This window comes from Podarcis bocagei (assembly GCF_964188305.1).
Source record: "Podarcis bocagei genome assembly, chromosome: 1".
NCBI classification, from domain to species: domain Eukaryota; kingdom Metazoa; phylum Chordata; class Lepidosauria; order Squamata; family Lacertidae; genus Podarcis; species Podarcis bocagei.
The window spans coordinates 125279102-125306105 of NC_138125.1; the positions used below are offsets into that span (position 1 = coordinate 125279102).

A 27004-nucleotide genomic window follows, 5' to 3' on the forward strand; every position below is an offset into this window, starting at 1 on the left:
ATTGGGTGAGCAATGCAGCCAAGCAACACAGCTGGAGCCTCCGTCCTCCCTGGCCGGCAGGGAGGGAGGGAGAGGAGCTGCTTCCTTTGAAACCCGGGAAATTTAAGGGACATCATCAATAAGGGACAGCAGCAGGACACGGCGCTGGGATAAGGGACTTTCCTGCCAAATAAGGGACGGTTGACAGCTATGCTCCTTGCGTGGGCATTTTGTTCCTTCAAAGAAGAACATGAGAGAGGATTTTGAACAGCAAAGCAGCGGGAAGGAGTGCTTCACCCTTTTCCTACTTGCCTGTTGGCTTATTTTCTTTTTTGGCTTATTCCCCATAGGATGAAAACATGCATTTTGAACGTAACAGTGGGAAAAGCCACTGGGCTGAAAGGGTAAATCTTCCAGCCACTTCTCTGCTCAAAACCCTCCCTTCAAAATAATAATAATAATAATAATAATAATAATAATAATAATAATAATAATAATAATAATAATAGTAATAATAATAATTTATTTGTACCCAGCCACTCTGGGCGGCTTCCAACAAAGATTAAAAATACATTAACACTTTGAAAACTTCCCTGAACAAGGCTGCCTTCAGATGTCTTCTAAATGTCAGGTAGTTGTTTATCTCTTTGACATCTGATGGGAAGAATAAGAAGTCTTGGCTTCCCATTACATGCATTTGGCCATTAAAACTTTCATAGTACCAGTTTCATGTTCATAGAGTTGGAAGTGACCCTGAGGGTTCATCTCATCCAGCTGCCCTATACAGGGATCGAACCTGCAACTTTGGTGTCATCAGCACTGCACACCAACCAACTGAGCTATCCATCCTGAGCTTGTAGTTAGCTCTTCAGTCCCCAAGCAACTTCTTGCTCAGATGGGGGAATCTGCATCTCCACCAGCCTCAAAAGGCCCAATCAGGCGAGCTGCTGCAACCCCTTATGGAGAGGCACTTCTAAATATGCATGTTTGCAGCTATGTATGGAGAAGACTGGGACACGGGTGGCGCTGTGGTCTAAACCACTGAGCCTCTTGGGCTTGCCGATCAGAAAGTGGGAGGTTCGAATCCCTGCGACAGGGTGAGCTCCTGTTGCTCTGTCCCAGCTCCTGCCAACCTAGCAGTCTGAAAGCACACCAGTGCAAGTAGATAAATAGGTACTGCTGTGGCGGGAAGCTAAACAGCATTTCCGTGCGCTCTGCTACTCGTCAGGGTGTTCTGTTGTGCCAGAATCGTCCTGCTGGCCACATGACCCGGAAAGCTGTCTGTGGACAAACACCAGCTCCCTCGGCCTGAAAGAGAGATGAGCGCTGCAACCCCATAGTAGCCTTTGACTGGACTTAATTGACCAGGGGTCCTTTACCTTTTTTTTTTTAATGGAGAAGACTTTTTCTCTGCATGAATCTCCTTCACTGGACTAAGAGCCAAGCAAATGTTAGTTGCCTCTTAGTATTTAAAGGGCAGGGTTTTTTTGTATTATTATTAATTTTTAAACACAAACAGCATAAAGAAGGAGATTGCTGCCAGTAATCACAAAGGACATGAAGATGGAATGTAACTCCTTCGTTCGCTGTGATTTTGGGGGAAATCCTTCATTTGAAGGTGCTATTTGTATTGGGAGGAAATCCCCCAATGACACCACTTAAAAGCATGCTAATTTGGCTCCACGAATTACATATCGAAGGATTTGTTTGCCCAGCTCTACAATGATTTTGTCCAGACAAGTGTAATTTAATGCAACTTGATTTTTATTTACTTAATCACATCTGTGGTTAGTAACAGGCATTGTTGTTAATTCAAAATAAGATGAATCTGTGTGGATAATATCACAGTTATTTCTACTGATTGCAACTCTCTCGTAATATTGATTTTTTTTTAAAAAAAAGTTTAACCATCTATAGCCCTGCTCAAAAAATCAACTCTGATCAAACATCCAGTGACACTTAAAATGATTGCGCGAAGCTCTCCACACGGGATAGCTCACTGCCATCAATAGATTTTCTTAGACTTCTTTAATTTGCATTTCTAAATAATATATTTCAAAAAAGAAGAAGAAGCAATGCTTTAGTGCAATATTATGTAAAAGCAGACTTATCAGTATTAAAAGGGGGAGGGGGAAGATTGCATATAAAACAAAATACAATTGTCAGGCACTAGTTGGTTTACTGCTGGTTTACGTTTGTGATTGTAAAGTGGAATGGAGGATTTGAAAATAAGGTGCAAGAGGAATGCAGTTTCGTTTCTGAAGATGTCCAGATTTTGGTTGAAAAGCGTAACATTTGCAGGAAATTCAAATGCAGTATCATTGTGAAGTCCACTACATACTTCAAGATGCAAAAGATTGCAGATGTATCTCCGCAACAGTATTAACATTCAGCCAGAACAGAGGAAAATCCCTGGTGGGTTGTGTTCATTGCCATTTATATCTCATTTCACACAATACACAAAACAACACGCGCAACAAAATGTAACATCTTTTGACATCACCCGTGGAAAAAGCAAACATTCCACCCACTTTTAAAGGACCACATATTTCCATCTGAAGACAAATCTTACACATCACAGTGAACGTTCAAAATCTAGAAACTTTCAAAAACGGCAAGGGCGTGTTGACAATCCCTCATGCGTTTGGCTCACATCCAAAAATACGAAGATGGTCTAAATTCACTAGACTACTACTTAATGGCCCTTATCAGCATTCACTGGGGTCAGTCCATCCTGTTGGACATTTGCCACATGTGTGGAGGTCATCATTTCCTCGTGTTTTCCAACAATCTGCCTATTTTGGACGATGGCCAATGCAGCTACGCATACTCAAGTCCCACGAAAATCAAGGGGGTTAAGGTACATGTCATTTTGTGCTGGAATGTGGCCATCTCCTGTACACACACACACACACACATAAAAAAAATAAGTTTTCAAAATAACCTTGCTTGTCATCTGGTGCAGGTGTAGAATGAATATATATATATATTTCCAGAATGGTTCATGTGTACTACTTAAGTGTGTTCTTCATTAGTCTAGTTTGTATCGACTAGCCTCTCTTCCCCCCCATCATGTGCTCTCTTTCCTTTTATCAGATTATATTGCAACATGGCGCTCTGTCCCTCACATTGCACTCAGCGATACAGTAGTTGGGTCCATATATATATGAATCTGTTTCATTATCTATTTCCACGATTACAGTCCTACCTCTCCCTTTTGCCATTTCGACATAGTAGATTGCATTAAGCAAATAGCATCTTTTAATAAAAACAACAACAGTTCTCTCTTAACATAGAACAAAATAATAATATATATATATATATATATGCGTATATACATTCATTACTGAATCAGCATACTTGGAACAAAGGGAAGTCAAATAAACTAGGGAACATATGTAGACATTGCTAAGCTTACACATAAAAGCAGTTTGTTTTCATGATCATGCCTCACCTCTTAAATATTGCCTGGTCCAACATGTGGTAGCTCTCCTGTGCAACGTGAACAAAATACAAAGGAGTACAACTTTCCCAATGGATAGGTGTGCCCAGGGACAGCATCCCTCCCCCCTGTCTAAATAATCCTAAGGAGTCAAAATATACAAGAGCAAGATCTTATTCCCACTGTACAGGGTGCTTCATCCTAAACCAACCAGTGCAGTCTGCCTGAGGTTTAAGGGAACCACAGGCCTGGGGGTCTGAATGCGGTCCTTCAAGCGTTCCGCCAGGACACACCCATCACTGGCTCTCCTTTGTACCCTCTCAAGTGCTTTTGGCCTGAATGGAATGAGGCCTTGTTCTCATTCCATCATGCTTGTCTGGATGATGGGCTGAGAGGGTGAGTATGTGTACTGAGGTAAACTTTACATATATATTTTTTTGCTCCACTCACTTTTGCATATGGAAGGTAGCTGAAAAGGGGTTCCCCACCCGTCCCTTCAGGTAAGACATGTATCTTGCTGATGTCCATGGGTTTATGTGCAAAAAAATGTCATCTCACCAAGCCAAGACGCCATTTTCCATAGAGGGGGAGATCCATGGAATAGATGCTTATTACATCATCTGCCATTACATTCAGCTAATATACCAGGGCTGCAATGCTATACCTGCTTAAGCGCTACTGAACTCAATGGGACTTGCTTCTGAGTAGACATGTCTAGACTTGCACTGTTGCTGTAGGAATGCTAGAAAATTTTTCTCCCCTGAGCAGAACAGGGGCGGATCAAATGAAATTCTCAAGAGTAATGAACTCAAAGACAGTTATGGTGTTGATCATGTTAACAGCCCAACTATTCTGTCTCAGTAGTTACTAACAGTAAAGCAGCTAAGATTCAATTCTCATAGAATCGTAGAGTTGGAAGGGAATCCAAAGTTCCTCAACACCCTGAAATGCCTATTTCCCATATTACTTTTCAATGTGGCAAAACCACCACATGGGAATCTTTTTTTTTTTAACCACCTCAATTTGTACAAGGTCAACACTAAAAAAAAAATTAAAATGTGTTGCATCCTGGTGGCTCAGTCGCATCAAATATTAACACGAGGAAACGAACTGAAGTACTTTATCGGGAGGGGAAATAGGTGGAAACTGCACAAACACAACTACAGGGAGAAAACACACACAGAGGAAACGGCTTTATACAGAATCAGACCACTGGTCCAACTCTTCAGTATTGCTAGCATCAGGGGCAATCCCTCATTAAGTGAACCTGATTCTGCCACCTTCCAAAACCCTACCAGCTTCGGTTGTGGCATCAGCGAAAAGAAAATTAAAAAGTGCTGGGGTTGGAGGAGGAGAAGAAGAAGAAGAGGAAGAAGAAGAAGAAGAAGAGGAGGAAGGGGGGAGGAGTTTGGATTTGATATCTCGCTTTATCACTACCCTAAGGAGTCTCAAGCGGCTAACATTCTCCTTTCCCTCCTTCCCCCACAACAAACACTCTGTGAGGTGAGTGGGGCTGAGAGACTTCAGAGAAGTGTGACTAGCCCAAGGTCACCCAGCAGCTGCAGGTGGAGGAGCAGGGAAGCGAACCCGGTTCACCAGATTACGAGTCTACTGCTCTAAACCACTACACCACACTGGAGGAGCCCAGCGCCCTGATGAGGAAACGAATTGCCTTCTACCTGGTCATCAGAGCAGCCATCAGATGAGCAGAGAGGGAGCAATAAGATCAGCTGAAGAGGGGAGGTTGTGGGCCTGTGTGTCTCCTTGTATTGGTGCTATGTGTGTGCCTACATTGACTGCTACTGGCTCTCCAGGGTTTCAGACAGGATTGAACCCGGAGAACATGTGCTCTCTGTCACTGAGCAACAGCCCTTCCCCACAGCTTACCACCCACAGTTCGCAGCTTAAAAAACAGCGAGCGGGGACACACACACACAAACACACACTTCATTAACTCACAAAGAAGGCAATACAAGCACACTCTCCCAGTCAGCAGTTCTGTGGACAAAAGGGCACAGCAAGCAAAGTGGAAGGCAGCTCTCGTCCTCTGCAGTGTAAACTCGCTTTTCCCAAGCAGCGCACAGCTAGGAAAAATCACTGGGGAACGCATTTGAATGAACTTAGCACTTAGGAGAGCTTTTCACCGATGAAAATCATGCCTACAAGGCAGACCCCCCCCCAAAAAAAAGGTTTAATAGCCTCCCCTTTTTTGTCCTGGGAGTAGAAGTTTCCTTAGGGGAAAAATCTCTGAGAATTCTCAGCACCCTCACTGAACTACAATTCCCAGATTCTTTGGGTGGAAGTGAAACAGATATCAGCCTGATTCAATTTGTAGGGTAGTGCTGCTTTTAAACCGGTTCACTTAAATACATCTCCATCTGCAATTGATTGCAGCAATTTGAAATCGATAACCAATAGATGTGTGCAATAGAGGTTGGAATGGACTTCAAAATGCAGCAGTTGCCTTTAAATTACCCCATTTCCCATCTAAGTGTATGAAATTAGCCTTTTGTGGAAACCTAACTGTCCAAAAAAGAACCACTCCACCTTAGGTTACTGTTGCCCCTTGTTTATTGTGTAACAGCCCTGTTTTACTGATGTAACTACAAAAAAAAGCATATAGAAACATAAAAGGCGGCTCAGACGATTTATGCAGTTTGGTTGACGTGGAGAACAGCGGCCTGGCTTGATTCTTCATCGGAGTGCTCCATCTCCCCGCTGGTCGGTTTGATCCTTTCATCGTAGAGTTCCTGCCTGATTTCGAGCGAAGCCCTATAGTCATCTCCTTCTTCAACGATGGCGAGCTCGATGTTGTTGTTGACCACTGCATCTCCTTCACTCCCGTTTTCTCTTTCCAGGGAGTCAGCAAAGGCTTTCCCTTCCTCCGCCAGAGAACTGGGAGAGGCCAGGTCGGAGTGAATCTCGGTGAAGGATGTCTCCTCATCGTTTGCAGTGTGCTCACTGCCGGTAGCCTCTGCCGGCTTGTCTTCCGTTTCTGCGGAGAGATCTCCATCCCGAACTTTCTTCACGTTGAACGTGAGGGGAGAGACCTTGAAAGATGAGCTTTTTGACGAGGAGGACTTTTGGTGGTTAGGGGTGAGGGACTTCTTAATCTTCTCCCTCCTCTCATGAGAGACGATCTTGGTGCTGAACTTGTTCATCTTCTTCTCGATATTTTGGCGGGAAAACGCTTTCTTCAGGCTGTCCACCTTCTTGAGGCTGGACCTCTTGATTTTCTCAGCTCTCGTCTCCCCAATTTTCTCATCCATGCTATCGTCTGCCCCCTCTTCATCATGGGGTGCTTCATCCTCTGAGGAAAGCTCTACAGTATGCAAGGTTTCCTCCAAAGTTTTGTTCTCATCAACAGGCTCTTCCTTCCCGTCAGTAATACTGGGAACAGGCTCTTTCACAAACACGCTGGCCGGGATTTCGTTTTCTTCCTGCAAAGAGTTGACATCGTGTTTATTCAGTGTTCACATGGCACAGACTTGATAAACAAGGCACGGCCCTCAACAACATCAATATTTTTCTTTCGAATAAGGCGGTAAAGGAAGTTTGTTTTTTCTGCTGTTGCTGCCACAGTATATTTAACCAGTAACAATCACTCCCCGTGGAATTGTTCGGTTACGTGCTGTAAGAGTAATGGGCTTACGAGCTGTCAACTGCATTGTAGAAGAATTCATTTTGCTCCACGTTTAGGCCAGTGTAGATCTAACCTTGCCAATTTCTTAATGCAGTTGAGAGCAAGATGCAGGATCAATTCCTGTTTCCCCTTCACACAACCCTCCCTGATGGCCTTAACAGCAATATTAAAGATGGTTATGGCTAACTAGGGCTCCTGGTCACGTTTAACCCATAGTCTGAAATTGGCTCCAAACCACTGTTAAACAATTGGCAGCGGCGTATCTCCACTTGCCTCAGAAAAGCTAACCAGGAGAATGTTCTGAAAGTCCACTCCCCTTCCCGGGGGGCAGCACTGAGAGGAACCAGGACCTCCCAGAGACCCAGCTGTGGGTGGAGGGATGCCACCTGCATCATAGGGACCCCTGGCCTCATCACCCCCCTGGCTGACCAATCGGGGTAGCCGGGGGGGCATGGCCGCTAGCCAGTTAAACAGCGGTGCGGCCGGGGGGCAACCTCCTTTCGCCTCCTTGCTGGATTTCCCAGCCCACCGGCCCTCTTTTCATGCATTGCTTGACAGCGGCCTTGCTATGGACTAAGGTCAGCCACCATATTGTTGGGGCCAGGTCGGAATTTTTCCCACTTGGCAAACTGGCACCAGCCATTTGGTTTTCGCCTACCTTGTAAGCCTTGTTTATGGGAGGGGAGGTTGTTGCCTCTGCCTGCCCCTCCTCGTTAAGGGTATCTGGGGGGCATGGTTCCTGTCCAAAGCCTGGGCATGGGCTAGGGCCTTAGCCCGACCCCATCAGGTACCCTGGAGGTGCCCCAATTTGATGCATATCATAGGGCTCCCCCTACCGGTGGTTTACCCTTATGAGACTCCCTGCAGATGGGCAGGAGTCAGGATATAGTCCGGTTTCACCCAATGCCTAAGCCAAACTGCTCACATCTGTAACCAATAAAGTTGTGGCCTATTTTATCCCATTAACCTCAACTTTACAGGCATAGGCAAACTCGGCCCTCCAGATGTTTTGGGACGACAACTCACATCATCCCTGACCACTGGTCCTGTTAGCTAGGGATGACGGGAGTTGTAGTCCCAAAACATCTGGAGGGCCAAGTTTGCCTATGCCTGACCTAAACATTCGTGTCCGTGTGTTTATTATCTAAGGGAACTGCGGGGCCCAGAGACTTGCCATGCAATGCTCTTTACTCGTCATGAATCTGGGAGCTTCAAACATGCAAAGTATATGCTCTACCAATGCGCTGGTGCACACAAGACACTCGCACATCCTCCACTCATTTTTACTTGCTGCAAAACCAAGCCACAACATGGAACGGCGATGTTTTTGTATGTGTCATGGGCCTTAGGGAAAACCAAGTGGGGAAGTGAAATTGGAACTGCCTCCAGTTACAAATCAGGCAGGCACCATCTCCTGTTGTCCTTTTGGCGCCTTTCAAAGACAGTCCTTCTCTGACATGCCTTTCAAGTGGAGATGTTTATCCCAGTTTGAGTATTGGACTCAAAACTGTTTTCACGCAAGTTTAACCGCTATTGTCCTCTTTATTGTCAAATCGCTTTGGGGTGTTTTAAGGTAATCCATTAAAAAAATAGTTCAATGACAAAGAATTATCAGAATTGTAGGTGCTTGTCGGGATTTGTACATAGAATTATGAGAGTTTTTATTTATTTATTTTTTAAATGCTCAGTCTGGAGCATTAACACTCCCCTGACAATAATATAAAGCAGGACTCATGAAGACGTATCCCAGGTTAATTGAGGATAGTTATTTATGGCTGAGGAGAAAGACGATGTTGCATGCAGGACATGAGATCTGGCCTTGGGGATATGCACATTCTTCTGTGAAATTTGCTTTAGTTGTTGCAATAACTGTATTTCATAAAGGCGCTGGTTTAATGCCATCTGTGCCTTATGCCTCTTGTCTCATTCCACCACCCAGCCCCACTTTGTATATTAAATAAACCTTAAAAAATAAGGAGGGAAATGTTCCATGGCCACCAGCTCCGTTGATACCAAACCCACCTTTTTGACTATTTGATGCGTCAGACTAAGGCATACTGAAGAGCAGGTCCATTGAACTTAACAGGCTCAACTGTTTCAAGTCTGCTGATTTCAACAGGTACACTCTTAAATATGACAAAGTTGAACACAACCCTCAGTGCCCTAATCAATGAAAGTGGTCTTTCATTGCGCTCTACGCGGGGCTACCTTTGAAGGTGACCAGGAAACTACAACTAATCCAGAATGCGGCAGTTGACTGGTGACTGAGAGTGGCCGCCGAGACCATATAACACTGGTCCTGAAAGACCTACATTGGCTCCCAGTATGTTTCTGAGCACAATTCAAAGTGTTGGTGCAGATCATAAATGGCCTCGGCCCAGTATACCTGAAGGAGCATCTCCACCCCCATCATTCAGCCCGGACACAGAGGTCAAGCTCCGAGGGCCTTCTGGCGGTTCCCTCACTGTGAGAAGCGAAGTTACAGGGAACCAGACAGAGGGCCTTCTCGGTAGTGGCACCCGCCCTGTGGAACACCTTCCCATCAGATGTCAAGGAAATAAACAACTATCTGACTTTTAGAAAACATCTGAAGGCAGGCCTGTTTAGGGAAGTTTTTAATGTTTGATGCTTTATTGTATTTTTTATATTCTGTTGGAAGCCGCCCCGAGTGGCTGGGGTAACCAGATGGGTGGGATATGTAATAAATGATTGTTATCATTATTATTGCCAACAATGGTAACATGGCAAGGCATTATGAAATGCACAGAACACCTTTAAACAAATATTGGAAAGGATGTGATGGCTTGGGTGCCACAAAATGTCTATGATGGGTGTGATGAGTAATCAGTATGTAATGGCAGAGGATGGCTAAAGAAATACAAATCATCGCTCACCATCCCTTCATCCATCCTAGACTTTGTTCAATATTTTCACAATAACGTCTTGTGTGATGTACTGATGGCATATGACATGGGTAGGCAAACTAAGGCCCGGGGGCCGGATCTGGCCCAATCGCCTTCTAAATCTGGCCCACGGACAGTCTGGGAATCAGCATGTTTTTATAATGCTTTTATTTAAAATGCATTTCTGGGTTATTTGTGGGGCCTGCCTGGTGTTTTTACATGAGTAGAATGTGTGCTTTTATTTAAAATGCATCTCTGGGTTATTTGTGGGGCACAGGAATTCGTTCATTTCCCCTCCACCCAAAAAATATAGTCCGGCCCCTCACAAGGTCTGAGGGATAGTGGACTGGCCCCCTGCAGAAAACGTTTGCTGACCCCTGGCATATGAGCTTGTTTTCCAAAAGCAGCATGAAAAATATATAGGTAAGCTTTGAATGACCCCCCCCCCATTCATGGTATATCCATGGTTCTGAGATGGAGGGGGCTTTCAAACTGTTGCTCTTTTCAGGTGGGATCCAGTCACACACATAACAAATTCAGGTCTGCAATAAGTTGATCGGGAGGTCTTGTGCCAGCAAACCAACTCCCCCCCCCCAAAAGATTAGACTTTTTGTGATAAGAAATGCGAAGGGAAAACGTACTGGAAAAGGTGAGGTTGTGCTTGCTTTGATGCAACATAATCTAACACCCCAGCTAGCAAACCAACATGAATACTCAATATAGGCTTTGTTGTCTAATCTTTCTGCAAATGAATCAGGACGAACGCTCAACAAACAGGCTGCCTGAAAGCACCCTGATTGGCTATTCAGTGAGTGGGTGGGAAGACTCATACTGGGGTATATAGTCTGAAAACCCGCCCACCTACTGAAGCTAAGCAGGGTTGGGCATGGATGGTGCCTGGATGGGGGACTGCCTGGGAACCACACTGCTTGGGGTTTCCTGACAGAAGAATGGCAATAAAATAATTAACTAACCAAAATACAGCTGTCTGGCAGTTTCGTCAAACCAAAAGCAGCCTCCACCAGAAATGGCTTGCATTCAGCATGTACACGGAACAAGATGCTTCTGCAACTAAACGTTCTAACTTCTGGGTTTCTTAATCCTGTCGGTGTTGTTGACAAAGAGAAGTGTGCTTTTGCAGTGATGCTTGTGTGTGCTTAAAAACAACAACACTCGTATTTATAGTGACTTTAAAAAATTACTCAAAGGAAAAAAGGAAAGGAAAGAAAGAGGTGCTGTTTAAGTAGGTATTTATGACTGATTGCCTTATTACCTGGGACTTAAATCAGTTTTACTTTAAATTGGCTCCCAAGACGAATATAGAACCTACAGCGGCTGCAAATTATTTCTTGCCTTAATATAGCATTCACATGGCGGGGGGGGGGGGGAGTTGGAAATGAGAGAAAGCTGAAGTCTGGTGCATTTGGGAGCATTATATAGAAGGGATGCTGTGAGGTACTTAAAGGGCTTTTAGTACGAGCCCATGGCTTTGCGTAACATTAGGGTTGCCATAAGTCCAGAATTTCCTGGATATACCCAGAATACTGCAGTTTGCAGTCAGAAGAAGTGTCCGGGTGGAAATCGCCCCTGCTGGAAAAAAGTATCAGGGAAAATCCGGACGTATGGCAAGCCATGCCGGCAGTGTCGTTTTTGCCGATTTTGCTTAAAAATAGCTCCAAACTCCCACCCCCCAAAGTTCAACAATTTTGCGGGGGGAAATTGTGTCTGGATTTTCACTTTTTGAAATACAGTGGTACCTCGGGTTAAGAACTTAACTTGTTCCGGAGGTCCATTCTTAACCTGAAACTGTTCTTAACCTGAGGTACCACTTTAGTTAAGGGGGCCTCCCGCTGCCACCACGCCACCAGAGCATGATTTCTGTTCTCATCCTGAAGCAAAGTTCTTAACCTGAGGTACTATTTCTGGGTTAGCGGAGTCTGTAACCTGAAACGTCTGTAACCTGAAGCATCTGTAACCTGAGGTACCACTGTATGGCAACCCTACATAACGTTTGAATATTATTTATTTACTTATTGCATTTATATCCCCTCTCCCAAGGAGCCCAAGGCAGCATACAAGGTGTCCCCCTCCTCCTCATTTAATCACAAGAACAACAACCCTATGAGGTAGGCTAAGCTGAGAGGCAGTTGCTTGCCCAAGATTTACACAGTGCGCTTCATATCTGAGCGGGGATTCAAACCCTGGTCTTCCAGGTCATCGTCTGACATGCTAACCACCACACTGGCTCTCATATCCTGCTAATCGTATGCATAAATGACTTGGGGAAATGAAGAGGTCAGGTAGGGCACTCATCCTTCCTATAAGCAAGTTAATAAAATAAAATAAAACCAAACTTTTAAAAAGGTGGAAGGTGCCAGGATCTAGCACAAAGGACCACCTCCTAACAGCCTCTCATACAAGATCTGGTTGTGTGTGTGTGTGTGTGTGTGTGTTTTACTGAATGCTGATGTGCTGTATGTTTTAGGAGTTTATTAAGATGGGCACATTTTCTTATTTTCTTTCTTTCTTTCTTTCTTTCTTTCTTTCTTTCTTTCTTTCTTTCTTTCTCAAACATTTTTAGCTGCCCGAATCCTACAATGCCAGCCATCACTCCCCGAGGACCTACTGAGCTTTGGATGATGCGATGAAGCATTTTTTGAGAAGAAAGGAGATTGAAATAAACTGCCCCCGGGCTCTGCTGTTGGGCCTCCCAGTAGGATATGTGCAAACAGGATGCTAGAAGAGATGGACTCCCCTCCAGTCTGATCCAGCAGAGCTCTTCGCATGCTCATACAGCTCCTCCAAAGTGCTTTAAATCAGATACACTTTCTTTTTTTTTGGGGGGGGGTGTCAAGGGACAATCTGGTCCATGATTCCTTTCATAATGATAATTGGTCCGCCTACAGGGAATAACTAAAAGGCTGCACTGATTTTTCTATTGCTGTTACCATACCATGTCTATTTTAGTGTCGATAATGATGAACACCATGGATATAGAAATAAATACTGTACTATGGCCTTTTAAACTCTCTCTCTCTCTTTGTGTGTGTGTGTTATTTTTCTCGTTGGTCACTATGCTATGTATTTTTGTGTTTTTATATTGCAAACCGCCCTGTGATCCTTGGGTGATGGGCAGTCTAGAAATCTAATAAGTAAATAAAATAGAAATAAATAACCATGGGATATACAGCCCCTGACTCAGAAGCCTAGTCCCATCAGCAGAAGCCCTGTGGAAGGACTTCTGTTTGTGCACAGGGCTCCCACTTCTTCCCCTGTGCCCCCCACAACTGGCTCACAGTCAGCGGTCAGGAGTGTGGGTGACTTGTAGAAATCAGCTGGTTGTTTGCCACACCTCAACCTCTATGATATATCAGCAGAATATGGAGAACCCCAGCAGAGTCTTCAGAGATTTCCTTCTCCTGTCAGACAACTTATTCTAGGGGGAAACTCCTCTCTTGCACAGTTCCAAGTAACAAAGTGCTTATTGTTTCCAGACACAAGACAAAGCTAAGTACTACGATCTAGTAGGGCTGGGAGATACATCCATATTTCGTCCAAAACCCGGGTTGAAGACCATATCGTGATATCGGATATTGGCTAAGAGACAAATGATACACTCAGGTGTCCCAAGAGTGGACTCACAAACTGAATACACACAAAGACATCCCCACCTCCCCGCTTGCAGAAAAGCAGCACATGAAGGAGAATACTAAGCTAGAGTCGTTTTAATGTTGGTCAACAGTTAGCCCTGGTAGAACTTAGCAGGGAGGAGAATAGGGACAGAACTGGGATGAGTCTTCTCTGACTATCATTGGTTCTGACTCTGCATACTGTTTTTCTCTCTCTGCTTTCTGCCTTTCAAGTCCCAACAGTCAACGGCCACTACTGAACGACGCTGTAGATGGAAACCGATACCAATCCGAGAGGAAATAAAACCCTACAGTTAGAAGTCATAATAGCAGCCATTCTTCACAGCTCTGGAACGGAATGTGGTGGGTAACATTCACAGCCAAGAAACTTCAGGAAAAGCAAATATTTCAGAAGGAATCTCCTCCAAACAAAGAAGAGGTTATGGAGGACCAAGCAAAGTCCTTCCTTCAGAAATGTGCGCTTATAAAAACATCACAGCTCCGCAGGGTATGTCCCAGAAGCTTGAAATGAACTGGGCAGCAAATTGGCACAGGGTTGGGTCTTAGAAAAATCTAACCGTTTTGACATTTCTGAAGTTCTCTCCCCACTGCAAAAATAAAAATAAAAAAATTCTGTTGCCATTTGCAATATCTGCATTTTTCTGTTTGCCTGTGTCAGGGTTATATACTTAGTTTATCATTTTGAACGAGATGTTCACGAGATAAATTTGCCTCCACACTGAGAAGGGTGGCGGTGCAGCTGAAATGCTGCAATTGTTTCAACTCTGTTCCCAGCAAGAAGCAGATTGCAAAACGTGGCAGATATAATGTAGCTTTTGAACCCGTCAGCTGTTGGTGAAGAGAAAGCGCAACCCCTTCTTCAGAACGGTTTCCCGGAGGAAAGGTTATTGGCAAAGTTGCCTCAGGGTTGAGATTCTGAATACCATGTGCAGATGCCATCTTGCACTCAAGTAATCGCTTAAAAAACACACCAACCCCCCCCCCCCCCGCTAACCTCATGGAAAACACCAGATCAACATTTCAAATTTTTAAAAAGATACACTGTTAAGGTCCTGGTGTTTGTTTCACAATGTTCAAGGGAGGCATTGTGTTCTGAAATAGAGAGATCCATCATGTTCTACAGAGCCTGGGAGTTTCCCATCATCTGTTTCATTAAATGACATCTTGGGAAACAAGGTTGTTGTGCTCATTGTGCTTTTAGTAGAGAAAATAATACAAAAAGTGGTTTTAGGTTACTTTAGACCCAGTGAGCCATACAACGGAATGGTAAAATAGGTAAAGGGACCCCTGACCATTACGTCCAGTCGTGGCCGACTCTGGGGTTGCGGCGCTCATATCGCTTTATTGGCCGAGGGAGCCGGCGTACAGCTTCCGGGTCATGTGGCCAGCATGACTAAGCCGCTTCTGGCGAACCAGAGCAGTGCACGGAAACGCCGTTTACCTTCCCGCCGGAGCGGTATCTATTTATCTACTTGCACTTTGATGTGCTTTCGAACTGCTAGGTTGGCAGGAGCTGGGACCGAGCAATGGGAGCTCACCTCATCGCGGGGATTCGAACTGCCGACCTTCTGATCGGCAAGTCCTAAGCTCTGTGGTTTAACCCACAGCGCCACCCGCATATAAACGTAAATGCATACATACTTAAGGCACTTGCAGATCATGGGTTCCAACCATCTAATTTAGGGGCAGTGGAGTCTTTTAGTTGTTGCTCTTATTAAGCAAATTGGAGTCACAAACCCTTGCAAGCCTACTGTGGATAATTTAGCAAACGGCCGGTGCGTCCTGATCTGCCCATCCCCAACTGAAAATATATGGACAATGAACTTTAGACCAGTTTAGCTGCAGTGATTTGAATTTGCATTTCATCAGCCCTGCCACTATAGGCAAACTGGAACCTAGAATTTAAGAAAGGTGGGGCAACATACGAGAACCTCTTGCAACAACTTGCTGGTTCTTCGCCCTAAGGAAGAATGCAACACTGAAAACAGACTCAAGCCTCAAATATCTGAAAGACCACCTGCTTCCAAAGCTTGACTTGGCTCCATTTCTAATGAAACAGTTCACTGTCTACAGTGCAGATACCCGAGGACAAAATGCCAACAATTCATGTATACATATTGTTATTGGCATCCATCTGTCTCAGGAGACAGTGAGCCATTTGGGGTAATTTTGGAGAGTTACAGCGCCTGCTGTGGCTGGCAAGAGTGATGGGGGAGAGCTATTTTTATTGCAGCTACGAGGGTGACTTCTTTTGCTGCTACAGGTGCACCATGGTGTTTCTCCTGCCTCTTCCCAGTAGTCATTCCTCCTGCCTGGCATATATGGGTAGGCAAACTAAGGCCCGGGGGCCGGATCCGGCCCAATCGCCTTCTCAATCTGGCTTGCAGAAGGTCTGGGAATGAGTGTGTTTTTACATGAGTGTGTCCTTTTATTTAAAATTTATATCTGGGCTATTTGTGGGGCCTGCCTGGTGTTTTTACATGAGTGGAATGTGTGCTTTTATTTAAAATGCATCTCTGGGTTATTTGTGGGGCACAGGAATTCATTATTATTTTTTTCTCCAAAATACAGTGGTAAAGGTAAAGGTAAAGGTACCCCTGCCCGAACGGGCCAGTCTTGGCAGACTCTGGGGTTTGTGCGCCCATCTCACTCTATAGGCCGTGGGCCAGCGCTGTCCGGAGACACTTCCGGGTCACGTGGCCAGCGTGACAAAGCTGCATCTGGCGAGCCAGTGCAGCACACGGAACGCCGTTTACCTTCCCGCTGGTAAGCGGTCCCTATTTATCTACTTGCACCCGGGGGTGCTTTCGAACTGCTAGGTTGGCAGGCGCTGGGACCGAGCAGCGGGAGCGCACCCCGCCGCGGGGATTCGAACCGCCGACCTTTCGATCGGCAAGCCCTAGGCGCTGAGGCTTTTACCCACAGTGCCACCCGCGTCCCTCTAAAATACAGTGGTACCTCGGGTTAAGTACTTAATTCGTTCTGGAGGTCCATTCTTAACCTGAAACTGTTCTTAACCTGAAGCACTACTTTAGCTAATGGGGCCTCCCGCTGCCGCCGCGCTGCCGGAGCCCAATTTCTGTTCTCATCCTGAAGCAAAGTTCTTAACCCAAGGTACTATTTCTGGGTTAGCGGAGTGTGTAACCTGAAGCGTATGTAACCTGAAGCGTATGTAACCCGAGGTACCACTGTATAGTCCAGCCCCGCCACAAGGTCTGAGAGACAGTGGACCGGCCCCCTGCTGAAAAAGTTTGCTGACCCCTGGGCTAAGCCATACTCAGAATAAACCCATTGAAATAAGCAGAGTTGATTACCAGAAGCCCATTGATTTCAAGCAGTCTCATTTGAGTATGACTCATTCAGAAGCAACACCCTGTCATTGCTTGTAGAGAATGCAAACAAGCAGGGGTTGGATCCATTACTAGCATGCACTTTAAAGGGGAAAGCTGCAGGTGAGACGCCCAAAGCGAGACTGTACGTAGGTAAGTATACCTAAACACTGAAGGGTATTGTTAAAATCGGCCTCAGAAGTTGCACTGAGTCAACCCCTAAGAAAGCATTTTGCATCATTCTTTTCAGGTTCGTTCCTCATCTGGGCATGATTCTTGATGGGTATCCAAATAAACCTTTTTTTGGGAGGAGCATTTTGGATACCTAGCAAGCTGAAAGGCTGCAGCTTATTGTCCTTCGTGGGAACCTGTGGAATCAAGGCAACGAAACAGTTTCTTCTGTTGGCACATTGCCTTGAGGCCTTAGTCTGGGTTATGGCTAACTCCAATTTGTTTCTGAATCACAAATTCTCTCTCCTTACATGGGCAAAACTCTCTCTGACTTATGCTTGGCAGAGGACCAAGCAGAGCCTTTGACATCTAACAAGAGAGTTTTTTCAAATAAATAAAATTTCGCACAGTGTGGTCAAATCATCTTGACGACACAGAATGGCTTGATCTTGTTGCAAAGTGATGTCGGCTCATGGGTAATTGGTCTCTTTCTTTGTTTACAAATGCTACGTACTGAATAAAAGGGGCCCACCATTAATATCCCGATAGCTTGCAGGCAGGGGATGCAATCCTGTATCCCTCCAAAAGGCAGTTATATTCTAACTCCAGTGGCGTAGCGTGGGGGGTGCAGGGGGGGCGGCTGCACCGGGCGCAACATCTGGGGTGTGTGTGCTCGTACTCGCAGCTCTCTGCCCCTAGGGCAGAGGGGGCGCAAATTACTTGCCTTGCCCCGGGTGCTGACAACCCATGCTACGGCACTGTCCAACTCCCACCAGTTTCAGCCAACATGGCCAATAGGCAGGTTTGATGGGAGCTGCAGTCTGGCAGCATCTGCAGGGACACAAGGTTCCCTATTGTCTGGTATTCAGAAGTATGCTAAAAATTAGTCAGCAATAAGCTGTAAAAGATAAAAGCTCATTATGTGCAATGAGCACTTGGCGCAGTCATCTCACATGATAATACAGTGGTACCTTGGTTCTCAAATGCTTTGGTACTCAAACACCTTGGTTCCCAAACGCCGGAAACCCAGAAGTAACTGTTCTGGTTTTCGAACGTTTTTTGGAAGCCAAACATCCAATCCGGCTGTCGGCTATTTGTTTCCAAGGCACCTACACCAATAAGAAGCTGAGCCTTGGTTTTCAAACATTTTGAAAGTCAAACGGACTTCCGTAATGGATTAAGTTCGGCGCTTTTGTTTTTGCTATTTATTTTGCATTTTTGTTTTGCAGGCTGTTTCGGTTTTTTTTTTTTTTTTTGCGACTGTGTGGAACCCAGTTCAGCTACTGATTGATTGATTGTGTGACTGCAGAAATGGATAAAAGCCCCCCAGCCAAACAATGACTATCATCAGTGCAGGTAAGGAAAAATAATAATTTTTATCATCTACAATACTGTCTTATTTATTTCATAGTACAGTACACTGATTATTGCTTTCATTTTATGGATCAGTGGACTCGTTAGAGTAAAATTCATTTTGAATTGCTGTTTTAGGGGTTGTTTTTAAAGATCTGGAATGGATTAATCCATTTTGCATTACTGTTCTATGGGAAAGCGCACCTTGGTGTTGGAACGCTTTGGTTTTGAAACGAACGTCTGGAACAGATTAAGTTTGAGAACCAAGGTATCACTGTACTGCCTCATAAGCACTTGGGAGGCAACTGTTCCACCTCTTCCACTGAAAAAATCTGCATGTCACTGTAAACCATGGTTAGTGGTTGACTGTGACCACCTAGCTGGGCACTCTTGCTCCTCTCTATTTCTATGCAGAGTTAACACAGAGTTAACAGAGGATCCCTTCCAGTCGGGATTCAGGCCTCATCATGGGACTGAAACTGCCTTGGTCGCACTGGTTGATGATCTCCGGCGAGCTAGGGACAAAGGTGAGAGCTGTTTCCTAGTTCTGCTGGATCTCTCAGCGGCCTTTGACACCATCGACCATAACATCCTTCTGGACCGTCTAGAGGGGCTGGGAGCTGGGGGCACTGTCATACAGTGGTTCCGCTCCTTCCTCCTGGGCCGTGTTCAGAAAGTGGTGGTGGGGGGGGGATGAGTGTTCAGACCCCTGGGCTCTCACTTGTGGGGTGCCTCAGGGTTCTGTCCTCTCCCCCATGCTATTCAACATTTACATGCAGCCGCTGGGAGAGATCATCAGGAGGTTTGGGCTGGGTGTTCATCAGTATGCGGATGATACCCAGCTCTACCTCTCTTTTAAATCAGAACCAGTGAAGGCGGTGAAGGTCCTGTGTGAGTGTCTGGAGGCGGTTGGAGGATGGATGGCAGCTAACAGATTGAGGTTGAATCCTGACAAGACAGAAGTACTGTTTTTGGGGGACAGGAGGTGGGCAGGTGTGGAGGATTCCCTGGTCCTGAATGGGGTAACTGTGCCCCTGAAGGACCAGGTGCGCAGCCTGGGAGTCATTTTGGACTCACAGCTGTCCATGGAGGCACAGGTCAAATCTGTGTCCAGGGCAGCTGTTTACCAGCTCCATCTGGTACGTAGGCTGAGACCCTATCTGCCTGCGGACTGTCTCGCCAGAGTGGTGCATGCTCTGGTTATCTCCCGCTTGGACTACTGCAATGCGCTCTACGTGGGGCTACCTTTGAAGGTGACTCGGAAACTACAACTAATCCAGAATGCGGCAGCTAGACTGGTGACTGGGGGCGGCCGCCGGGACCATATAACACCGGTCTTGAAAGACCTACATTGGCTCCCAGTACGTTTCCGAGCACAATTCAAAGTGTTGGTGCTGACCTTTAAAGCCCTAAACGGCCTTGGTCCAGTATACCTGAAGGAGCGTCTCCACCCCCATCATTCTGCCCGGACGCTGAGGTCCAGCGCCGAGGGCCTTCTGGCGGTTCCCTCATTGCGAAAAGCAAAGCTACAGGGAACCAGGCAGAAGGCCTTCTCGGTAGTGGCGCCCGCCCTGTGGAACGCCCTTCCAGCAGATGTCAAAGTGATAAACAACTACCTGACATTCAGAAGACATCTTAAGGCAGCCCTGTTCAGGGAAGTTTTCAACATGTGATATTTTACTGTATTTTTGGTTTTTATGGAAGCTGCCCAGAGTGGCTGGGGAGGCCCAGCCAGATGGGCGGGGTATAAATAATAAATTATTATTATTATTATTATAACAAACCGTGATCCCTCCAAATAAACCATGTTCAAGAACAATCAGTGGCTACAGATTGTGGTTTCTGGGAAATGAAATAAACCACAATCCTTGGTTTGGACCTAATGCTAAACCCGGGACTGTGGCTTGCTTCTCTCTCCAGGGCTAGCAGGAAGAAGCGCAAAGCGGGAGTGATCAACCCATGCACAGTACGCTATTGGTTTATGGCTGACTGTGATGTGCAAATGGGAGCCCTGGACGTGGAAAAGCCGAATGTTTCAGTGAGAAGGTGAGCTCATCATTCCAAGGCGGCAGAGATCTGTGACAGGACTGTGATAGCATGTCTGAATTGGTTTACGGTGGCATAAACTCTAATGGTCTCATAAGCTGCTTCATCAGTTTCTTTAAGACACCATTAAAATTTTCTGCGTCTTTGGCCTCCTGGCCCCACTTCCTCTTGATTTTTGAGCTGGCAGGTTTCTGAGCTGGGAGTCTCTTGGTATTCAAGCAGCACGAAAGGCAACCGAACAATGACATTTCTTGGTGTTTTCCTCCTCTTCTGGCTCCTTCCATTTTAAGATCAAATATTTACTAACTGGAGTGGCACTGAATACCAAATTCAGTGACCCCTAAGCTCTCACTTAATGGGATTTCCCTGGTCCCCACATGCTATTAAACTGCACATTGTTGTTACTGTGTTTTGCTTTTTTTATTTTAATAAAAAAAGGACCTGAATTTCTCCGTTTTCAGTGGCAACACGAGCTTGCTCATTTGCTGTGGTGCACGATTGGCTGAATGACGTTTATTCTGAACCAAAGCGGGGCGGGGGTGGGGAATCATGCAGGTCATGTGCTTCCAACAAAGCAGAAAGGAACAATGCCAAAGCTTAATAAGGCTTTGCAAACAGTCATTTCTGTGTTTTGTTAGGTATTCTGTGCCGTTTGCAATTTGTAACAACTCCTGCAGCCACATTAGGAAGAAAGGGAAGCCAAGCTTGGGACGGGACAGTATATCTAAAGGAGAGGGAAACAAGAGGCGTGCAAAGGTACAAACGTTTTTCTTTTAATAAAGGAAAAAACAATGTATCAAGAGCTCTGCTGGATCAGGAAAGGGTCCAATCCAGTCCAGCATCCTGTTCTCACAGTGGCCAACCAGATGTCTGGGGGAAGTTTGCAACATAGCTGTCAACTTTTCCCTTTTCTTGTGAGGAATCCTATTCAGAATAAGGGAATTTCCCTTAAAGGGAATTTCCTGTATACCTGAAGGAGCGTCTCCACCCCCATCATTCAGCCTGGACACTGAGGTCCAGCTCCGAGGGCCTTCTGGCGGTTCCCTCATTGCAAGAGGTGAGGCTACAGGGAACCAGACAGAGGGCCTTCTCGGTAGTGGCACCCACCCTGTGGAACGCCCTCCCATCAGATGTCAAAGAGATAAACAACTACCTGACATTCAGAAGACATCTTAAGGCAGCCCTGTTCAGGGAAGTTTTTAATATGTAACGCTGTACTGTTTTTAACACTTGATTGGGAGCCGCCCAGAGTGGCTGGGGAAACTCAGCCAGATGGGTGGGGTATAAATAATAAATTATTATTATTATTATTATTATTATTATTATTATTATTATTATTATTATTATTATTTTAAAAAGGGAAACGTTGACGGCTATGGTTTACAAGTGGGATCTGAGGGCAACGGCACTTTTGCCCCCCAACGGTGATTCCCAGAAACTGGAAAGTGACATGCTCACAAACCTAAACCATATGCATTTATTTTCATTTCCATCTTGGGTAAGGGGTAGGAACGGTCTTTCTGAGGAACACAAAGTATCAGATTTAATCAGCACTCTTTTTCTAGGAAAAGAGGTGCCAGAACTCACCACGAACACCTCACCCGTTCTTTTAGAATGGCAATGGCGCCCAGAAACTGAGTTCCGGCAAGTTCCGGCTAAAAGAAAGCCATGGATTTAATCTGTCTGGGTGCTGATGTTGTTTTTTGGTAATCTGAAAGCTAATGCAGAAACCTCAAACTCTACAGGTTCTTACTGTAGAGAAACCAGAGGTCAAGATTGTTTTGGGAGATTTTCGCTCGTTTCCGGGAGATTTTTAAAAGCTCATTGTTCACTAGCGAATGAAACCACACACATTAACGACGGGATTATTTTTTTAAAAAAAGCTTTTCATCCTGTGTGTACAATACTTTCCACTCGCCTCCTTTTTTAAACTAGGGAGTGGACAAAATAATAATAATTAATAGGTCTTTTCTTCATCAAGGTCATATAAGAGAGATCTCTGTGAAGGCTTTTGCCTGGAAAGTCCTAGAGTGGATGGGTGGGGGGGGGGGAAGAGACCTGAACATGGCGGCTATGTTTTATGATCCGTTCTAGGGTGTGGCGAAGTTGTTCCCTAGATGTGGACATTCTTGGAAGAGAAAGTTGTGCAGCCTGCAGGGCTGAATATCTCATAATTTTGCGAGTGCTTTGGGGCTGAAGTGAATGAGGAAAGCTTTATCTATGGGCTAGCCTCTTTGTGTGTACACATGTTCGCATTGCCCGGCTATCCCAGTATGGCGAAAATGCAAGCAGTGTGGCAGAAGAGTGGAAAGCTTTTTGAGCACGGCCACAGGGCAAGTGGGACACCCTGTTTGGCTAAGTGCTCCTTGTGATCCAGCGTCAGCTATAAAAATAGGCCTGAACGCGGTGGTAAGCGATACATTCCAAAGATTCTTAAATCCTCTGTCTCAGGAGCTACAGAGGCACCCAGGGTCTGGGTTGTGGCCAAGAAGATGGGAGTGGTTGAGACATTCAGCCCTGGAGGCAATATGGCCATCCCCACATGTTTGTTTTGTGTAAAAACAGGCCTAAGGGAGAACCATTTCCCAGTGCGGAAAACTTTGGCTGGGACTTCCTAAGCTCCTAGTCCAGGGGTCAGCAAACTTTTTCAGTAGGGGGCCGGTCCACTGTCCCTCAGACCTTGTAGGGGGCCCGGACTATATTTTGAAAATAAAAATAAAAATGAACAAATTCCTGTGCCCCACAAATAACCCAGAGATGCATTTTAAATAAAAGCACACATTCTACTCATGTAAAAACACGCTGATTCCTGGACCGTCTGCGGGCCGGATTTAGAACACAATTGGGCCAGATCTGGCCCCCGGGCCTTAGTTTGCCTACCCATGCCCTAGTTCCTAGGTCTGCAGTTGCAGGTCTACGATTCGTAATTTGAGAGGAGCTCAGAGGACATGATGACTTCCCAGGGTCTGACCGTAGCCTCTTCGTGACGCCAAGAATTTTGTTCCCGGGTTTCTGATCAGGTCCAAAGTTCTCCTCACCACATAGCCAGGAAGATCTTAGGGATGGGGAGAGGTGACAACCCCAAACAAACAAAAAAAATCCCCCCTGAATTAAGGCGCTCCCTTTTCCCCACCAAAACCAGTGGTGTGCAGTGAAATTTTTCATAGGGGAACAGTTAGGATCAGAGACACCAGCTTGTGAAGGCAAAGAGGGGCGGGGAGACAAATGTGTATGAGCATCATGCTTCCTTCCCTGAGCTGGGTAGAAGCTTCCTGGGCTTTGGGAAGGAGGCACCAGACTTTAATATTGTAATACTCTAATTTACTGGGAACATTTTGGGGACTAGCCTAGCTCCCCATGTCCACTGACTGCATGCCACTGACCAAAGTTATCTCTATTGCCTGGATTCTTTTGAGACCAGTAAGGAACTCTGAGAATTGCCATTAAATAGGTTTTTAGAAAACACGGATATGAAAAGCCTGAGCAATTAAAAAAATAGCAACCAACCATATTATATCCCTGTATCTTTCTTCTTAAGAATCCTGTTATCTTGGCAGCACAGCACCTTGCCAACTCTTATAACACCAATACTATCTCCTTTCTTTTGCACTTCTTCAGCTTCTCTCGTGACCTTTTAAACCTAAAACCTACAACTCCCATCATCCCTCGCTAGCAGGGCCAATGGTCAGGGATGATGGGAACTGTAGTCCAAAAATAGCCAGAGACCCAAGTTTGGGAAATGCTGGTCTAGGGCATCCTTTCTCAACCTTGGGGCCTCAGAAGTTGTTGGACTACAACTCCCATCATCCCTCGATAGCAGGGCCAATGGTCAGGGATGATGGGAATTGTAGTCCAAAAATAGCCAGAGACCCAAGTTTGGGAAACGCTGGTCTAGGGCATCCTTTCTCAACCTTGGGTACTCAAAAGTTGTTGGACTACAACTCCCATCCTCCCTAGCCAGCAGGGCCAAGGATGATGGGAGTTGTAGTCCAACAAGGTCTATCTTTGGTAAGTCTATGCAGAGCCTTTGATATGGCAGCAAGATGGAACACTTCAAAGTTTGCTCTCGGGGCAAAGCATTAAAAACTGAAAGGCAGAAACTGCTAGCGTGCCAGGATCCTTTTCCTCCTCTGGTTTTATAATACTGAGAACTGCACAGCGAGCAGAACAATGAGCAGCAAGGTGGAGTCCTTTCCTCCCTGAGGGAAAGGACAGGAGGTTAGCGAGCTAGCGAGCAACCTGAGCCAAATGTTTTCCACCAGGCCTGCTTGATTTATTTAAAGTATTGTCATCTAACGGTGCAAGAGATGTTTAACACGAAAACATCGTCGCACACATACCCCTATATTAAACTTGGCAAAACCAAACAGCTTTCTTTCCCTTCTCAAAGCCGCATGGTTCCCCCCCTCCCGTTTTTTAAAAGAACTGACTGGAATGTCTTGTATAGTTGATTCAAATTTAGATTTCGTGCACTTCAGACCACTGCTAAAAAAGGGGATGGAATGCACACTGCTGATTCTATTTTTTTAAAAAAAAGACAAAGAAAAAGGAAAAGTTTGGTTTTACAAGAAATTCTGCCCTTCAACTCCCTTGCCCCTTGAGCTCCTCTTCTGAATGGATTGGATTGGTCCTCAAAAGTTTACGATTGGCCCTCTATCCAGAGTTAACAGTATTGATACTTGAAAACAAGTCCAACTTTTAACCAGTAAATGGCCAGACTGCATTATGCAAGAATTCTTAGCAGATTTTTTTTTCTAGCAGAGGAGGGGTGCAGAGTTGTCTGGGGGCGTAGCTGCTGAAAGCCCTCCCACTGATTTAGAGCTTGTGCTTGAAGACTAGATGACAACTAGTGCGAAGAGAACAAAAATGTACAGCCTTGCAAATAAGTCCGGTAGTTACTAGCCTGACTTGCAGGCGATACATTATACATGTGACGCACCAACTTCCTGCAAGACATGAAGAACCAACCCTTTTCCATTTTACAAATGCTTTGCTGCTTAGTTGCCTGGCAAATTGTGCTTGCTTCTCATCGGCAACACGGCAAGAGGAGCCGATCTACCGTATTTTTCGCTCCATAAGACACACTTTTTTCCTCTTAAAATCTAAGGGGAAATGTCTGTGCGTCTTATGGAGCGAATGTATGGTCGGCTTTCCCCACTGCCAGCCCCACAAGCTGCGGGGAGCAGCGGAAAGCTTCAGCGAGGCGCCTTTCCTGGAAGCCTGCAAAAGAGAGGCGCTGCGCAAAGAGGGAGAACTGCGCAGCGCCCCTTCAGCCAGGCGCCTTTCCTGGAAGCCTGCAAAAGAGAGGCGCTGCGCAAAGAGGGAGAACTGCGCAGCGCCCCTTCAGCCAGGCGCCTTTCCTGGAAGCCTGCAAAAGAGAGGCACTGCGCAAAGAGGGAGAACTGCGCAGTGCCCCTTCAGCGAGGCGCCTTTCCTGGAAGCCTGCAAAAGAGAGGCGCTGCGCAAAGAGGGAGAACTGCGCAGCGCCCCTTCAGCCAGGCGCCTGTCCTGGCTTCTGCCTTAGCCTCTTCTGGGCAGGGGGAGCCTTCATCCCGCTGCCCTGAAGAGATTTGGCGCGGTTATCCCAGAAGCCAGAACAGCCACACAGTATCCCAGAAGCCAGATCCCTCTTGCTGTTCTGGCTTCTGGGATTCAAATTTTTTTTCTTCTTGTTTTCCTCCCCCCCCCCCAAAAAAAACCTAGGTGCATCTTATCGTCTGGTGCGTCCTATAGAGCGAAAAATACGGTACATGGAATCAGAGCAGAGGAGTGGGTAAAGAGATGCGGATGCTCAAGCTCTGGATTTCTTGCATCATAGAACCGTAGAGTTGGAAGGCACCACAAGAATCATCTAGCTCAACCCCTCTCAATGCAGGAATCTTTTGTACAACGTGTGACTTGAACACACAATACACAAGAGTCTCATGCTCTACCGACACGTAGCTCCGGGCTGGACTTCAACTCCCATCAGCCCCTGCCAGCAGGGCCAATGATTAGGGAGGATGGGAGTTGGAGTCCAAAATCTGGAGAACCACAGATTCTGCATTTCTGGCTGATCCTGCCTTCCACAATTGTTATATACAGTGGTACCTCGGGTTAAGTACTTAATTCGTTCCGGAGGTCCGTTCTTAACCTGAAACTGTTCTTAACCTGAAGCACCACTTTAGCTAATGGGGCCTCCTGCTGCCGCCGCGCCACCGGAGCACGATTTCTGTTCTTATCCTGAAGCAAAGTTCTTAACCTGAAGCACTATTTCTGGGTTAGTAGAGTCTGTAACCTGAAGTGTATGTAACCTGAAGTGTATGTAACTCGAGGTACCACTGTATTGGATATATCGGAGTGGTAATCAAACGTACCATGGTAACTGTCCTAAACTCACCGTAGGAAGAATGAGATAAAAATGTAACTAGTAAGTCAAGATATTCTCTGTGTACACAACACTTTCAAGAATAGCCCATACGCAAAAATAACCTCAAAACACCCAGCAT

At 45.7% G+C, this 27004-nt stretch overlaps 1 protein-coding gene and 1 long non-coding RNA gene across 2 annotated transcripts in view; one reads left to right on the plus strand and one right to left on the minus strand.

Annotated features, from left to right (window-relative positions):
- Nucleotides 1-1725: 1725 nt before the first annotated feature.
- Nucleotides 1726-27004, minus strand: part of CAVIN2 (caveolae associated protein 2) — a 33653-nt gene continuing 8374 nt past the window's right edge. The window contains exon 2 of the mRNA XM_081181305.1: nucleotides 1726-6861. Within this exon, the coding sequence (XP_081037431.1) occupies nucleotides 6070-6861 (792 nt within the window). The 3' untranslated portion in view covers nucleotides 1726-6069. The remainder of the gene's footprint in view (nucleotides 6862-27004) is intronic.
- LOC308582028 lies at nucleotides 6869-20920 on the plus strand. Its single transcript, XR_014005454.1, has 3 exons — nucleotides 6869-14104; nucleotides 17007-17099; nucleotides 20391-20920. It is a non-coding gene; the product is annotated as an uncharacterized lncRNA (long non-coding RNA).